General features: G+C 44.4%; 1 protein-coding gene across 1 annotated transcript in view; it reads left to right on the forward strand.

The window, feature by feature from the left end:
- The window catches only part of Pik3r4 (phosphoinositide-3-kinase regulatory subunit 4), a 57177-nt gene that overhangs the window by 22966 nt on the left and 17831 nt on the right, over window positions 1-16380 (forward strand). The window contains exons 9-13 of the mRNA XM_050139361.1: window positions 613-816; window positions 5663-5864; window positions 6925-7112; window positions 7660-7870; window positions 14140-14305. Coding sequence (XP_049995318.1) covers window positions 613-816; window positions 5663-5864; window positions 6925-7112; window positions 7660-7870; window positions 14140-14305 — 971 coding nt within the window. The remainder of the gene's footprint in view (window positions 1-612; window positions 817-5662; window positions 5865-6924; window positions 7113-7659; window positions 7871-14139; window positions 14306-16380) is intronic.

Below are 16380 nucleotides of genomic sequence, written 5' to 3' on the forward strand. Positions count from 1 at the left end.
GGCAAGAGGAGGGTTGTGAGTTCAGGGCCAGCCTGGGCTAATTACTTAGTAAGACCCTGTCTCACAAAGCCACTGCTGGGATATAGCTCAGTGGTAGAGCATTTGCCTGTCTGTGCAAGGACCTGGCTTCTGTCTCCCAACACTGGGAAGAAAAGGAAGAGTTCTTTTGCTCACTGATGATAATATCCATCCTTAAGTGTTCCTAGGCTACTAAGAGGAAGAATTCTTGATCTCTGGAGAGAATGTTTTGAAGGCTTTGGGTTTATTGGGGAAATGTGGAAACTGAAGGGAAGGCCCTGTGCAGTGGTTACTCAGGTCTTGGCCAGCGCCCGTGTCTTAGGCCTGTGAACCGTGGGTAGCTTGTAGATCTGGGAAGTATTCTGACCTCTGGGTCAGGAATGACTCCCTGAAACCTTTGCCTTTGGGTATTTACTATTAGTCTTTGGTGGAGTGGACACTTAGGCCTTTAAAGTTGGCCAGTGTCCTGTTTGTCTCCAAGGAGAAAAAGAAACAAACATTATTTTCTCAGATAATAAATACTTTTGTTAACTTTACACAGATTGTTCTATGTACTGTAGTTTTAACTAACCGTTTTTTGCTTTTTTACCATAGATTGAGAGGAAGCTTGTCCTGCTCAGTGTTCTCAAAGAGCCCGTGAGCCGTTCTATATTTGATTATGCTCTGAGGTCTAAAGACATCACCAGCTTGTTCAGACATCTGCACATGCGTCAGAAGAAGCGGAATGGCTCTCTTCTCGACTGCCCTCCTCCCGAGGACCCCGCCATAGCTCAACTTCTGAAGAAACTGCTCTCGCAGGTTTGTGCCCTCCTCAGGCCTTCCATGTGAACGGGTCTCATGACAGTGCTGAAGCATCAACTTAGATGTTAAGATGTTTTCAATAGGGCATGTCATGACAAATGAAAGTAAATCTGTCAATATCATGTGTGTGTGTGTGTGTGTGTGTATGTGCTCTGTGGTATCTAAGCAAAGGCAATAGGATTCATCTAAAACACCGCGCTAGGCTAAATAAGGAGTCTAGGGAGACCTAGAAACTTCCTTTTGTGATTGCTGGGAGAACAGGAAGAGCCTTGGGTTTAAGTCCTATTTGTAGTTCAGTTCTCTACTTTGCCGAAATCTAATGAAGTTCGGCTAAAAGAGCTATTTCAGAACGCAGGCACGACGCAGTCCCTCCCCTCTCAGTCCAGACCCCTTCTTACTGCGTGCAAAGAGCTGCATCAGCCCGGCTCCCCGGTGGCTTCAGTTGCAGAAGCCAGTGGTTCACTGTTGTGTTTAAGTCTGAATTTGGATCAATTAACAAATTCCGTAAAAACTAAAAATTTTTTAGTAAAAACCCTTTTTATCTGGCATTAGTAGGGCCTTTTTGAAATACTAAATTAGATTCATCTTTCTGTTTTATATGGAATGTATGGGACCTAGAATCAGAATTGGAATAAAACTGCTTCTAAATGAAGCCTCTAATTGCTAGTACTCCATGCATAGAGCATATACTAGGGACAACCACCATTGGCTCTGCAGAATGTTTTCATAGAGAGAATGCTTACCAGCCGCGTCTCACCTGGAAAATAATGCACTCAGTTTTCGAGATCGTCTTTTAAGACAGGGTCTCACTCTAACCCTGGCTGCCTTGACCTCACTATGTAGACCAGGCTGGTCTCAAACTCATAGAGATCTCGTACCTCTGCTGAGATTAGGCACTTGCCACAACACAATGGACTCAGACAGAATTTGATGGGCTTTGCAGTATAAATGTTTTCATGTATTTTACTTGACCTTGAATACCCATTGATGAAGTTGTTGGTAGGAACTGAACTGGGAAGCGTTCTCCACTTCTTAGCCTTTCTGTCCCCTACTGTTTTCCCACGTCCCTCCGCGACTGCCACCCTCAGGGCTGGCCCCCACTGTTGATCCATACTCAGATCACTAGACCGTCACTTTGGTGCCCACCTGGTCTGTTTGTCATTTTCATCATATTGTCTGAGTGGAGGAAAGAGGAACAGATTAGCCTAACTAAATTGTTGCTGTAGCTAGCCCGAGGAGGCTCCCAAGGGTGAGGAGACTTCCGCTGTATTCCAGGGACACTTGTGCCCACAGACGTGAGATCAGGTCAGAATGTACGCGCTTGCCCAGTACAAAGGCCAGAACCCTTTAGCTTCCGTTTTATAAAGACACAAGATGAGCCTGCTGCTGTGTCTTCTTTCTGTGTTCTGTGGCTGTCCTTAAAGCCAGTGCCAGCAACTTGTGTTATTTCTGTGCTGTCGTTAGAGATGAGGCGCAGGTGCCAGTGTGCTCTCAGGGTGCAGGGTGTTAAAGAACCCCTTAACCCAAGCCCGTCACTGCTGCCCTGCTGTGCTGTTCGGATCATAGAGATGGAAGTCCCACATGGCAAGCTTGTTTGAGTTCCATAGATGCATGAAGAAGCCTCTGTTAGCAGCTCTCTTCTCCGAGTCTACTCCTCCTCACTGATTTTAGCCCTTACTCTATTCGCTAGCAGAGGCTCCGATCCTGAGGAGGCTGTGTTCTTGTCCCCTCCCAGTGGGAGCTCTGAGCCCCTTTGTCTTGGGGCTCAGCCCTTCTTTGCACAGTTCTGCCCTCGAGGTGCGTGGCTGCTAGAGTGGGCTTCTCCAGAGCAGCGTGGCGCTGCTGTGGGATGTGTTCTCTTGAGGCAGCAGCCTTGAACACGCCTTGGGAACAGCAGTCATGTTGGGATCTTCAGCAGGATGCATCATCGGGGTGACACGTGCAGGAGCTGCTTTAGTCAGGTCTCATCTGTAAGAGCCCTGCCTTGTATCCATTTGATACGGCTATAGAGGACACAGATGATTCATTCCACTCCTTATTTAAAAAAATACATTTTAAGCATTTGGCTGGATATTTATGTTAGTACTTTTTGACTGCACAGCGTGAATACAAGTGCAAATTTGAAGTGGCCTGAGAAGATGCATACTAAAATCCAAGTGTTTCTGTAGTCCCTCAGTTGGCATCCATCTAACCTTTCTCTATACATTGGGAGTTTTCTGTTGTTGGTGCTGAATTCCTTTACATAGCGTCGGGCCAGGTCTGTTGACACTTGGAATCAGTTCCCTCTGTTCCAGCCAGATTTCAGGTTTTATAAGGACAGGTCCAGAGCATCCTTTCCACAGCTTCTTTAGTTCCGCCAGTGTGATGCTCTGGGCATGCGCACACGACGGTCTGTTTATAAAAGTTCTTTCACCTTTGACAGAAACACGGACTGTTCTGGGAATTATTTGGTCTCCTGCTTTGCTGTTGCGCTTTCCCTGGCCTAGGTAGTCTCTGTGTGCTTATTTAGTTTAATTTTCAGCCGAAGAATTGAGGACCCCCCTTCAGTCCTTTAAAATGCTCACTGTGTATCCCTGTTTTCTCCATTCCTCTCCCCTTGTGCACTAACTTTGTCGCATTCTTGAACTGGGATGTGTTGTGTGCTAGGTTCTTTTCCATAGCCATGGTCTGGAAACTTTCCAGAAAGGATTCTGAACAACAAGCAGGACTCGTCTCTGTCTTGGGGATGGTGGCCCAGGACCACCTGTTTTCTCAGCCCTGCTGTGTCACTTCATAGTTTCCAGGACACTGCTAGGCTTGGTTAAAGTGGGCAGGTGAATCTCGTCCCTGTTACTCCGTCAGACAGCGGCATGTTAAGTGTTGGATGAGTAAGAACTGTTACCCTATCAGGCCATCCACAGAAGCCTGTACCATGTCGCCTGCTGAATGAGTAATGCTACTCTATCAGGCTGGCCTCAGAAACCTGCTAAGTGCTGGATGAGTTAATCCTTTGGAACTTAGCCTTGGTTCTGACTGAGCAAAGTTCTCTTTCCCTCCCTCCCTCCCTCCCTCCCTCCCTCCCTCCCTCCCTCCCTCCCTCCCTCCTTCCCTCTTTCCTCTCTCCCTCCCTTCCTCCCTCTCTCAGGATTGTCTTGGTTATGCTTGGCCCTTTCTGTACACATTTCTTTATGAATTTCCAAAATCAGCTTGTCACTTCATAAAATGAAATCATTGTTGGTGTTTGTTGATACTGCTGTGAGCCTGGAAGAAAGAACTGAAGTCCAGCAGTGTTACCTCTGCTGGTCACTAGGGCGTGGTGTGTATTCCATCATACAGTCATCTTTACTCAGTGATGTCTTGGAGGTTATGCTGCAGAGCTTTGTCCCTCGTTTATTGTAGATATTCTGAGTGTTTGTTTATAATTAGGTGGTTTTGTTTGGTTTGTTTTGAGTCAGTATGTCTTTGTACCCTAGGCTGGATTGAATTTATAGTCTTTGGGCCTCAGCCTCCCAAGTGCTGGGATTACAGGGGTGGACACCATGACTAGCGTGGACATTTGATTTGTAAATTGTATCTATTTAAATACATTTTTCATTTACACGTATGTGCTTCCGTCTGTTTGTTGTGAGTGTATACCGTGTGTGTGTAAGTGCCTGTGAGGGCCCAAAGAGGGCACTGGGTTCCCTGAAGTTAGAACCAGTTGTGCGCCATCAGCCGTAGGTGTTGGGTCCTCTGGGAGAGCAGCGAATGTTCTTCACCACCAAGCCATCTCTCCAGTCCTGTGTTTGCCTTTAAAAATACGATTCTATATTAAATCTCATATCTTATCTGGATAATTTTCATATGGACATTATAAAACTTCCTAACGGGCTAGAGAGATGGCTGAGCAAGTTAAGACTGTTGTTCCTGTAGAAGATTCTAATTCAGTTCCCAGCTCCCACGTGGTAACTCAGTATCTATAACTCCAGTTCCAAGAGATGTCCTCTTCTGACTTCCAGACACTCAGGCTTGTATGTGGTAGCATGAGTAATTAAAACCCAGAGACAGATATTGGGGGTCAACCTGCAAACCAGAAAAGTAAAGCAGTCAAGCCACTAGAGAAGTCTGGGCGACCAAGGCTGGGCAACCATAAGCTAACCAGCCTAAGCAGACTCAGCAGCCTAAGCAGACAGAGCCTCTCTCTCTTCTCATTTTATATTCCCTCTAGTGCTGGGATTAAAGGTGCGAGCCACCACCACCTGGATTTGTGTCTGCATTGATCTTGTATAGCCCAGGATGGCCTTGAACTTAGAGATTTACCCGCCTCTGTCTCCCAAATCCCAGGATTAAAGGTGTGTGCCACCACTGCCTGACCTCTAGTGGCTTAGCTTTGCCCTTCTGATCTTTAGGCAAGCTTTATTTATTAAAACATAATAAAATATCACTATGCACACACACATAGATGCAGGCAAAACACTCAAAATAAACTAAAAAATACTTTTTAAAAACTTGATAAAACATTTGAGTTCTAATAATTTGCTTATGTGTTTCTTTTGATTTTTTGTAATTCCCTGTTAATACTGTGTGAAATAGTTATTGAATAACAGGTGTCTCACTCATTTTTATCTCATAATGAGCATCTGTTTTCCTTGCCCTACTGAAGTTAGAGAACCTGTAATACAGCGTTGTTAACAGAGACGTAAGGATAGTCTGATGGAGAAGATGGCCACAGCCGAGTGTCTAGAGGAGCCATAGGGATCGCTTCCTCTTTGCTTTCTTGCTTCACTTTGAATTGGAAGTTGAACCTTCATTTATTAGTCATCCTGCGACCTGTTGTTTCTGCTTTTGAAATTAACCCAAAATACATGGTTGAATTTGGTCTTAGGGGATGACGGAAGAAGAGGAAGATAAGCTTCTGGCACTGAAGGACTACATGATGAAATCAAACAGAGCGAAAGCGAATGCAGTGGACCAGAGCCATCTGCACGACAGCAGCCAGAAAGGTGTGATCGACTTGGCGGCCTTAGGCATCACTGGGAGACAAGTTGATCTTGTTAAAACCAAACAAGAACCGGACGAGAAACGGGGTTAGTACATCCATGTGCTCATCTTTTTAGTTATATTGTAGGCTGGTATTAGTTAATAAGGAGGAACTACACCTCCAGCCCCCACACCGCCACCCCCGTTTCCCAGATAGAGAACTTTGAAGTGCAGTGACTAGGTACTTACTAAGTAGACGTGGGAGAGGAAGAGTCGGGCAGTGGAGTCACAGGTGAGAACCCACGGGACCGGATCATAGCTCTGTCAAAAGAAGGTCAGTTTCCAGAGCTCTCCCCCTGGAAGACCATGCTTGATTCATGAAGGCATGATTCAAGCTCGGTTTTCTAACCCTTTAACTGATAACTGAGAACCAGCCTGTATAAAATGAGATACAAGTTTCTGGAGTATTAGTAGGCACTACCCAATGAGTTTGAAACAAACAGTGGAATTAAAAAGAGTAGAGGCCAAAGAATCCTTAGCCTCTACTGAGCACTAGATATTTGGGGCTCCCGTGTCCTGTGACACTACATCGCTTCTGTGAGGCTCGTGAGGTCTTGTGCATGGCCTTTCTGCAGCATTAGTTCACTGTCAAGTATGTGCCTTTGAAATTCCCCATGTCTATATCATATTTTAGGGCAGCAAATGAATTGTATTGAAGTAAGCTTTGGGATAAGTGTTTGCACTTAATTGCTAATGGTTTACATGCATTATATATAAAGTACCCATACAGATCAATAAGAAAAATGCAAGCCCTCCAGAGGAAAAAAGTGAAAGATTTAAGCAAATAATTGGTAGAATAGAATACATATAAATGAAATGTAAATAATTAAATAAATGCTAATTAACTATCCATTTTCCACCTGGATCAACACAGATGGACAGTTCTTAGTGTTAGCAAAATTGGAGGTGAATAAATATTTCTATATGCTGAGATTATAAGTTGAACATACTCGCATCTGCACACGTGCATACAAGGACATAGAGCTTAAGAAAAATGTCCCAAAGGAACACACAGGAAGTAAGGTCCATTGTGTTCTCTTGTAAACAGACAATCAAGTCACAATGGTTTTACCTTTCAGACTAACTATTCCACATATATTTTCATAGCTAGAAAACATGTAAAACAAGACTCCAATGTAAACGAAGAATGGAAAAGCATGTTCGGCTCCCTGGAACCACCGAATATACCGCAGGCCCTGCCTAAAACCAGTGATCATGAGGTGGTTCAGACTGGGAAGCCGCCTCGCTCTGAGTCCTCTGCTGCTCTTGGTGTCCCTTTGTCAACCTCTCCGCAGGTACTGTCATGTAGGCGGTGGTCACCTCATGTCTAGTTCTGAGTGTTGAAAGGCTGTGTGCGGTAGAACAGCCAAGATGTCCTAAGATTGCTTCAGTTGTATAGCCAAGAGGAACCTGTTCCTTAAGCATGGAGAAGGCCACCCATTTGAAATATGTGCCAATAAAGCAAACTGAAATGGGGTTAAAGACTGAGCTGAGATCATAATTAGGCTACAGAGAACATTTTAAAACTTTTAAATCTTTTTATTCTTCCTTTAACAAAACCCAAAAATATTTCGGGGGTGGATTTCCAGATTGTCTGTGCACGTTAAATATTACGATGGCCATGTTGTATTTGGAGTGAGTCTGTGACTGCCCCAACCAGTCATGGTTTTATGTGAAGAAACCAGCTCAGACCAGGTGAAATGTCACTTGCTCTTTTCACCTGAGTTACTAGTGTTTTTTTTTTTTTTAAGGAACAGAATCTGGTGTAATGTATCGATGCACCATGGGAACACTTTTCTCTTAACCGTACCTTGCTGAGACACAGATCTATACTGTTTTTAGGTCTCAGAAGTAGCACATGCCCCCAGTAAGAAGCCAGTGATCCAGGTTTTAAGTAGCACAGTCCTGCCGTCCACTTACCAGATCCGGATCACAACTTGCAAGACGGAGCTCCAGCAGCTCATACAGCAGAAGCGGGAACAATGCAATGCGGAGCGCATCGCCAAGCAGATGATGGAGAACGCCGAGTGGGAGAGCAAACCGCCTCCACCTGGTGAGAGTCGTGTCCCTGCGCCCTGGCCTTGAGCCCAAGATTGGGGTCTAATGTAGGAACTGAGCCAAATGAAGCACCCCTAATCCAAAGAGTTTAGGAACTTTAGCATTTCTGATGACAAACTATGGTTAGGCAGGCACATGAAAGCCTCTTGACACCTGAAACACTTCTGCTCTTGAGAGCCTTGGAAAGGGCCCCTCAGCCTGCACCGGGCAACACGTACGATAGTAGAGGAGTGAGAACCACTCAGACAAGAAGCAATAGGTGAGAAACCTGAGTCAGAGTGTGGACTTGGGACCTTCAGCTTTGAGCCACTTGCAGCGTCGCATCCAGGCCAGTCACTTATTAGCCTGTCTGCGCTTCGTTCTTCCTGGCTGTTGCCAGGTGTGGTGTGTTGTCTTGGTGTCCAGCCTCTCCCCACTTCCATGTTGCCTCTTCAAGAACATCAGGTTTCTAGGGGTAAACCCCTGCTGTGACTCTACCCTCTGATTAATGTTAGTACTAAAGAAAGCTAGGCCATTCTGAAAATATGGAGACTGTGGAACAGACAGAATAACTTAGAGTGCCAGCATTTGCTAATTACCAACATTAAGAATCTGGCAAAATGATCTAAAGAGACGGCTCAGCAGTTAAAAACACTGGCCGATCTTGCAGAGGACCTGGCCTTGATTCCCAGCGCCCACATGGTAGCTTCCAACCATCTATAACTTGAGTTCCAGAGGATCTGGCTCACTGTTCTGGCCTCCTTGGGCACCAGGCATGTATTTGGTACACAGACATGCAGCTGAGGCACCCATGCACATAAAAAAGCAACAGAAAAACTCCACAAAACTTCTAAAGAATTTGGTAAAAAACGCTCCTGTATTCTGAGAGATTTGACTCGAAAGGGGAGGTCATTGGCATCAGAGTGTGATCTGCTTGTGTGGCAGCCTGCTTTGTGCAATGGCGGCTGCTCTCTGAGTCTGTGTTTGTAGATTTAAAAAAAAAAATAATGAAGGCTGGGCGGTAGTGACACACGCCTTTAATCCCAGCAGTTGAGAGGCAGGTGGATCTCTGTGATCGAACCCAGCCTGGTCTATAAGAGGACAGGCGTCAAAGCTACAGAGAAACCCCATCTCAAAAAACAACAACAAAAAAAAAAAAAAAAAAAGAAAGAAAGAAAGAAAGAAATAATAAAATGAATGAATTTCAATATTTCAACTGTAATAGTAGAAGCTTACTTTAAAGCTAAGAAGAAATGCACAATGTGTTTATATGTTTAGACTTTGAAAAGCTCACAGAAATTCCTGTGAGCTTTGATTAGTCTCAGGAAGTATTCATGGAGAACACTTGAAGATTTAGAAAATATTGAAGTGCCAAGCAGAATCTAGTCAGGTGATTTTATCAAAATAAATACCTGGAATCTTCAAGCTGTTTCTATGATGTAAGCTAATGCCACTTACCAGATCTGCTTAAGAACATAAAAAGGTGACAATACACAGTCTTGTTTATGATCCTCTCTCTTTGTAGGTAGCATTTTATACATAAATGGAGTTGCACATTTTATACAGTAACCACAGGAATGTGCAGTGACTGCTAAATTCTTATTTTTTTCTTCTTTCCACACTTGAGAGGTTGTAAAATATTCATTCTACCCTGCAGATCTTATAGACTCCCTGGTCCCTCAGAGTGAGTGTATCCTTAGCCATTGTCTTCCCACTTGGGTAACTTAGCAGTCCGGGGGAACTACACTTTCAGTGTTGAGTAAGTCACATTTGTGGGGAATCTTGGTTTCGCTTTTACTTTTTGGGAAGAAAAAAAAAATCATTCAAAAGTGACATTGCTGCCACTCGGGCACAGTGTTGGCATCCACTGTAGGTCTGATTTTCAGTAAAACTTTTTGGTTTATTTTAAAATTAAGTAATATTAAATGCATACGATGTTATATTTAATTTAAGTTTTGTATAAAGTTAGAAGACAGTTATGTGCAGGGATCTATGTTGGGTGCTAAGGTCATTTGAGAATGATTTTTGGTCTCAGAATTTGTAAATTTGGGGAAATTAATTATTTGGAAAAGAATATGCATAATAAAATAGAGAAAATTCTAGACACTATTTAAAAAGTACTAGGAAATCCAATCCATGTAGAGTCTAAGGCTGTAATTTCTAATTCTGGTGTGTTTATACCACAGAAGAAGTGATTGCAGGCAAAGAAGAAAGTAAAAGTCTGGGTATTTTGCTTCTTTTGTTCATTTTGTTTCGTTTTTATACAGGTTTAAGTAGCCCTAGGTCTTTTGGAGCTTGCTATGAAGACCAGGCTTGAACTCAAAGAAACCCATTTTTTCAGCCTCGCAAGTGCTGGCACTAAAGGCGTGTGCCACTGTACCCAGCTGACATCTGGGTGGTCATGTGACCTGGGCAGTGTTGGGCCCACACGTTATTTATGTGCATACCCACCCCCTTGATCAGTCATATGTCCCAAGTCACAGTGAGAGGATGAAAGCTCACTGAACCTCATCAATAGCCGGGATCACCCTAGTGTCCCAAGCTGGGGTTTTGATGAAGGTGTAAATCACAAACAATCCCACACCAGTTTGGAATTATGATTAATAGGGTGGTATTTATTTAAAGGGGAAAAAACTTACAGATCACCGTCCCAGACAACAGCCCTCTGCGCAATCAGGAAGGAGTCTAGTCACCGGAAGCAGAGCAGGAAGCAAAAAGAGAGCGAGGAGGGAAGTGGCCGCTTTTTTAAAGAGAGAGACCACGCCCCAATGGGCTGGTATCTCAGCGGCTATTGGCTGGAGGAGCAGAAGGACCTCCCGCAACACCTCCCCCTTTTGTTTAAGTAAGAGTTCTAAACCTACTACAAAATTATATACAATAAGTACAAATATCCTATTCTAACTAGCTTAGGTCTTGTATAATAAATAACTTGGCTAAGTCATGAGAGAAAAGTAACTACATTTATATAGTCGTCAACCCCATCAAAGATCTGAGAAGGGAAGTAATGTTACCTGGGTAATTAGGAAGTTCAGTAAAACAACTTCCAAAACATGCAACAAATCACAGAAACAACTGGCTACCTGGGTAACCACCCAAAGTCACGTTTGCAGCATTGAAGCAACCAACTTTGGCTAAGGCCTAACATAACTGACATACCATTTTCAAAGGCAAGCAACTTTTCAAAACTATCTTACCCTGTCTTGGAAGGATATGACAGTCCTGTTTTATCCATTGATGCACGCTCTGTATCTCTGTCAGTGGTTGAGGTATGGGCATTTCTTTGCCCAAAGGCCAGTTCTGCCAAAAAGAAAAGCTCCAGGTGGAGTGTCTTTGGTGCTCAACATTCTCTTGGGAATAGATTGGTGCTGCCAGGAGCAATTGTGTCTCACTATCACGAAACTCTGAGTTAGAGTAAAGGCCATTTTCTACAGCTCTTTGAAAAGGCCAATTCAGATGCCAAGATTCTGGAGTAATGATACTTACATCCGCACCTGTGTCTAATAAGCCTTCAATAAAAGTGCCATTTATACAGACTCTTAGCTTTGGTCTTAGATCATTAATAGAAGTCTGCCAAAATATACGTTTATTCTGTCCTACTGGGTTTTTTGACTCATTCTCCATGCATAATTCATCATTTAGAACAGTATTACTTTTTACAGCAGAAATTGGAGCTTTTAATTTTCTTGGTGAGGCACATTCTCCACTGTGACTGGGAATGACTGGGCCACTGTTGGATTGGGGGCCTGCGAGAGGCCCCTCAAGAAGTTTCCCGATGGTATCGAGTTGCCCCGTCTGTCTGTTGTTGACCTGCATTCGTTGGACCAATGTCGGCCTTTACCGCATCTCCTACATATACCTGAAGGCTGAGGTCTCCTGTTTTTGTCATTCCCAGAAGAGATATTATTCCTAGAAATTCTTTGCCTGCAATCCCTTTGCAAGTGTCCTAATTTACCACAATTAAAACACCTGGCAGTTTGATGTCTCCTCATTGCTTTGGAAATCACTTCTCCTACCCAAGATTCATCATTATAGCTAAATGTCTCAACATTCATTGTATGCTGAATCCATTCATCCATAGGTGTTGATCTAGACCTTAAAGGCCCAATTATCTTTTTGCAATCTATGTTTGCATTTTTGAAAGCTAGAGATTCAAGAAGTATTCGTCTAGCTTCTGGGTCTGTTACCCCTATATCCATAGCCTTAATTAATCTTTGCAAAAAGTCAATAAAGGGTTCTCTCTGTCCCTGCCTAATTCTGGTATATGATTCAACCCTTTTTGCTGGATCTTGTATCCTATTCCAAGCATTTAAAGCTGCTTGGTGACATAGATACAGTACTTCATCGTCATAAAGAGCTTGGACCTGTGGATCAGCATATTCTCCTGCACCCAGAATTTGATCTTGGGAAACCTCCACACCTTTTGCTCTTCCTTGCAGTTCCATATGTTTGGATTCTTCTCTGAAATAAATTCCAAACATCAAGGAAGGTCCGTCATCTAAAACTGCAGACACTAACTGATGGAAATCACGGGGGGTAGCTCTGACATTAGAAGCCCAAGTCCTTATCATTTCCTTTACATAATCATTGTGCAAACCAAAATTAACAATAGCCTGCTTAATTTCTTTTAGATCATTCATTACTATTGGCGTCCATCTAGCTTCTCTGACTCCCTTTGAGCCTTTAGAAGTTGACACTTTGTCAGAATAAATTACAGGGTATGTTGCTAAAACCCTGGGTAAGCCAGTTCTGATAGCTGGTGGTGGCATTGTATCCTGTCCTTGTGCCTTCTTACTCTGTTCACCAGCTCCAATAATTTCTTAAAGCATTTCAAGTCTTTTTATTATTCTCTTTTGAATCCTGAATCTCCTGACCTGCATGAGTTTCTAGTAAAGATTGTATGGTTCTTAGGAGTGCCATAATCTTCCTAAATGATAGAATTTTCAAAAGAATACTGAAACCTAGTAGCCAGTAAATTAAGTTATCCACATAGTCATATAAACCTTGCATGATATAACCCATTGTATAAGTAAACAAAACAGTAAAATTTGTGTTGGAAATGAAAACGGCCATATTACCTATTATCCAGCAGGTGGCGCTGTTGCCAGGTCGCGACGAAAACGGGGTCCTGTTTCAGTGTCCGCCTAGTATTCATTAAAAACTGAAATGCAAGTTGCTCAACAAAAGTAAATGTAATTAAAACAATTCCGTACACGGAACCATAAACCCAGAATCCAGGGGTAGAGAAGAGTAACCCGGAAGCCCTGTATGCTTCCACGTGACAGAGTCGCCCTGAGGGGTTGCAGCTTTTGGCAACTGGCAACCGCGTGCTCTGGTTCTCTCCGCTTAAGAGCTGCCCTTGCAAGGGAGATTTGAAAACGACTCAGAAAAGAGCAAACCACATAGGCAGAGACTACACGGGCCTGTGGAGTTTAAATCCACGTGGGGAGGCAAACGATAGGGTGCATGGGGACTTGAAGTCAATCTGAGGTGTCTAAAGAGAAAATATAAAGAACTGCAGCAAGAAAAGCCACTGCGTGATAATTTATATTAAACTGCTGGCTCCACGTACAAGGCACAGGTCGTAAGGCACAGGCCGCGGCGGCTGAGAGAGGGAGGGCTCGCGCCAAGCCAAGCTGGCAGCAGGCAGCCGAGCAGGGGAAGGAGGGGTCCTAAAACCAAACGTTCGGGCGCCAGATGATGAAGGCGTAAATCACAAACAATCCTATACCAGTTTGGAATTATCATTAATAGGGTGGTCCCAGACAACAGCCCTCTGCGCAATCAGGAAGGAGTCTAGTAGCCAGAAGCAGAGCAGGAAGCAAAGAGTGAGGAGGGAAGTGGCCGCTTTTTTAAAGAGAGAGACCACGCCCCAATGGGCTGGTATCTCAGCGGCTATTGGCTGGAGGAGCAGAAGGACCTCCCGCAACAGGGTTTTGTACATTTCTGGCTTAGAAGTTGACCTCCAAGCTGTTTTTCTAGGCTAGAAGAGTCATGCTCTAAATCAGCAGTCAGTGTTTTTCTAAGGGGTCACTGACTGCTGTGTCCCTCAAGCACTGAAAGGCCTCGTGGTGGAGTCTTTCCGTAGCTGTACTTAACCTCTACCTTGGTATCTTAGTCAGTAATATGTCACAGTCCAGGAGACCCCTCTAGGTGGCCTAGCTGGGGCCTCTTACTTGGGTAGTTCTTAGGATTGCTTTAAGTTCATTGTTGGTAATTGTAGCTAAAGGCTGATGAGTGACCGTGTCTCTCAGCCACGTTTTAAGGTACACTTTTGCTTTCTCTCAGGGTGGCGTCCTAAAGGGCTACTAGTAGCACATCTTCATGAGCACAGATCTGCTGTGAATCGAATCAGAGTCTCTGATGAGCACTTACTTTTCGCGACATGTTCGAATGATGGCACTGTGAAAATCTGGAACAGTCAGAAGATGGAGGGGAAGACCACCACGACGAGGTAACGCGTCACGTTAGTGCTTATGGAGGGCTTTCTCTGCGGCAGGGCTGCGCAGGAGCAAGGGATTCCTAGGGCTATGTGAACTAAAGTCCTGTGCCTCGTCATCTGGTGGGAAATGAGAGCAGGGGATGTAATGTGTAAATAAAGTATTGGAAAGCTATGTTAGGTGACCAGGGAACTGGGAATTGTTGCCATCCGGAATTCCTCACTGAGTAAAATGAATCCAAGGAAAAAATTGAAAGAAGGGAGAAAGACCCACATGGGTATGTTGAGTGTTCTGGGTAGAGGAGCTAGGCATTTCTGAGGCCCTAGGTGTGGGTAGGGACCTGGTCAGTCGTTCCTTGCAGGAAGTTTTGTGTCTCCTGAGCAGAACAGGCAGAGGGAAAAAAGTAGGAGGGCCCAGTTATGTAGGATTTGGAGGGCTCTTCTCGGGACTTTGAGTAAGGGGGGAGGTGTCTTTGGAAGACTGCGATCCGAGAAGAAGTCCTGATCCTGACGGCCCTGGCCATGTGTGGAGAGCAGGATGGAAAGGCAGCAGCAGCTGGAGGAGATGTGGTGTAGACAGTGGCAGTGACCAGATTCTGCCTCTGTTGTGATGGCTGAGCAAGCTGGTTCACTGAATAGATCAAAAGGGAATGAACGGAAGTAACAGTACAGTGGGGTGGACGGCTGCATCGGGAAAGCAAGACCCCACTCCCTGGAACCTGGTCTTTTATGAGCAGTGTCTTTGAGACTTTAAATGCCCAGGTTATGAATTTGATAAACGTGAATATTATAAGGACTTTAGATGTGGGCAACATGATACACATCTCCCCCACCCCGCCTCTGCTCAGTCTCTGTACCGCTCGCATTTAATCCGCCATTTTCCCATTTGCTCTTTGCCTAATTGGTTCTGCCACAAGAGCTGCTGTACATGAGAAGGAGTCTCATCTACTCTGGAAGGATGTGGGCAGCTCTCTGCAGCCTTTCCTGTTAGTTTGTAGAGCATAATTAGCTAAAATGCTATCAGATCAAACCCTTGACAGCTAAAGTAACTTAAAAGTCCACTTCTTGTTTCCCAGCCTGGTAAGGTGGGGGTTGGCTGTGTATTTTGTTTAAAGGGCACTATGATTTTTACATTATACTTATTATTTCTGTGTTTATTCTCTCTTGGCATTGTATTGAATAGAATATAAATGAAAAATCAGTAAAAGAATCATAGGTGTACGTAGCAATTTTATTTTTGTTTTGTGTAGTTATTAATTTATTTTTCATCCCAACCATAGTCTCCCCTCCTCCCTCCCTTCCCACTTTCTACCCCTTCTCCCCCCCCCCCCCCTTAATTTACCCTCCTCAATAATCGCTCAGAAGGGGGCAGGCCTTCCCTGGGATTCAGCAAAGCATGCATATCAAGCTGCCATAAGACCAAGCACCTCCCCCTGTATTATTCAGGCAGGGCAAGGCAATCCATCATGAGGATTAGGTTCCAAAGAACCAGTCAAATCACTGGGTACAGCCCCTGCTCCCATTGCTGGAAGTCCCACAAATAGACCAAGTTACACAACTGTCACATATATGCAGAGGGCCTAGGTTGGTCCCTTGCATGCTCCCTTGTTGGTTTACACTCTTGAGTTTCCATGAGCCAGGCTAGTAATTTCTGTGGGTTTTCCTGTGATGTTCCTGACCTCTCTGCTTCCTCAATAGGCCTCCAATGTTTGGCCTTCAGTCTCTGAATCTGCCTCTTTCAGTCACTGGATGAGGGCTTTCCAGTGACAACAGGGTAATCACCAAACTGGTCACAGGATGGTCAGTTCAGTCTGTGCATCCACTGTTGCCAGGAGTCTTAGCTGGGACCATTCTCTAGACTTGTGGAAGTTTCCCTTGCACCAGGCTTCTGTCCAACCCTAGAGCCGCCCTTTTCAGTCATCTGTCTCGCACTGTCTCCCTCCATACACCCCCAAACCCGATTCTTCAAGTTCCCATGATCCCCATTATTTCCCCTTCCCAGGGAGATCCAGGCCTTCTTATTACCTAACCTCTCTGGGATTAAGGTTTGTAGCATGGTCTTTTATTTTACCACTTATGAGTGAGTACAT

The sequence above is a fragment of the Alexandromys fortis genome, unplaced genomic scaffold, assembly GCF_014885135.2.
Source record: "Alexandromys fortis isolate MF-2015 unplaced genomic scaffold, M_Fortis_MF-2015_v1.1 scaffold_36, whole genome shotgun sequence".
Lineage (NCBI taxonomy): Eukaryota > Metazoa > Chordata > Mammalia > Rodentia > Cricetidae > Alexandromys > Alexandromys fortis.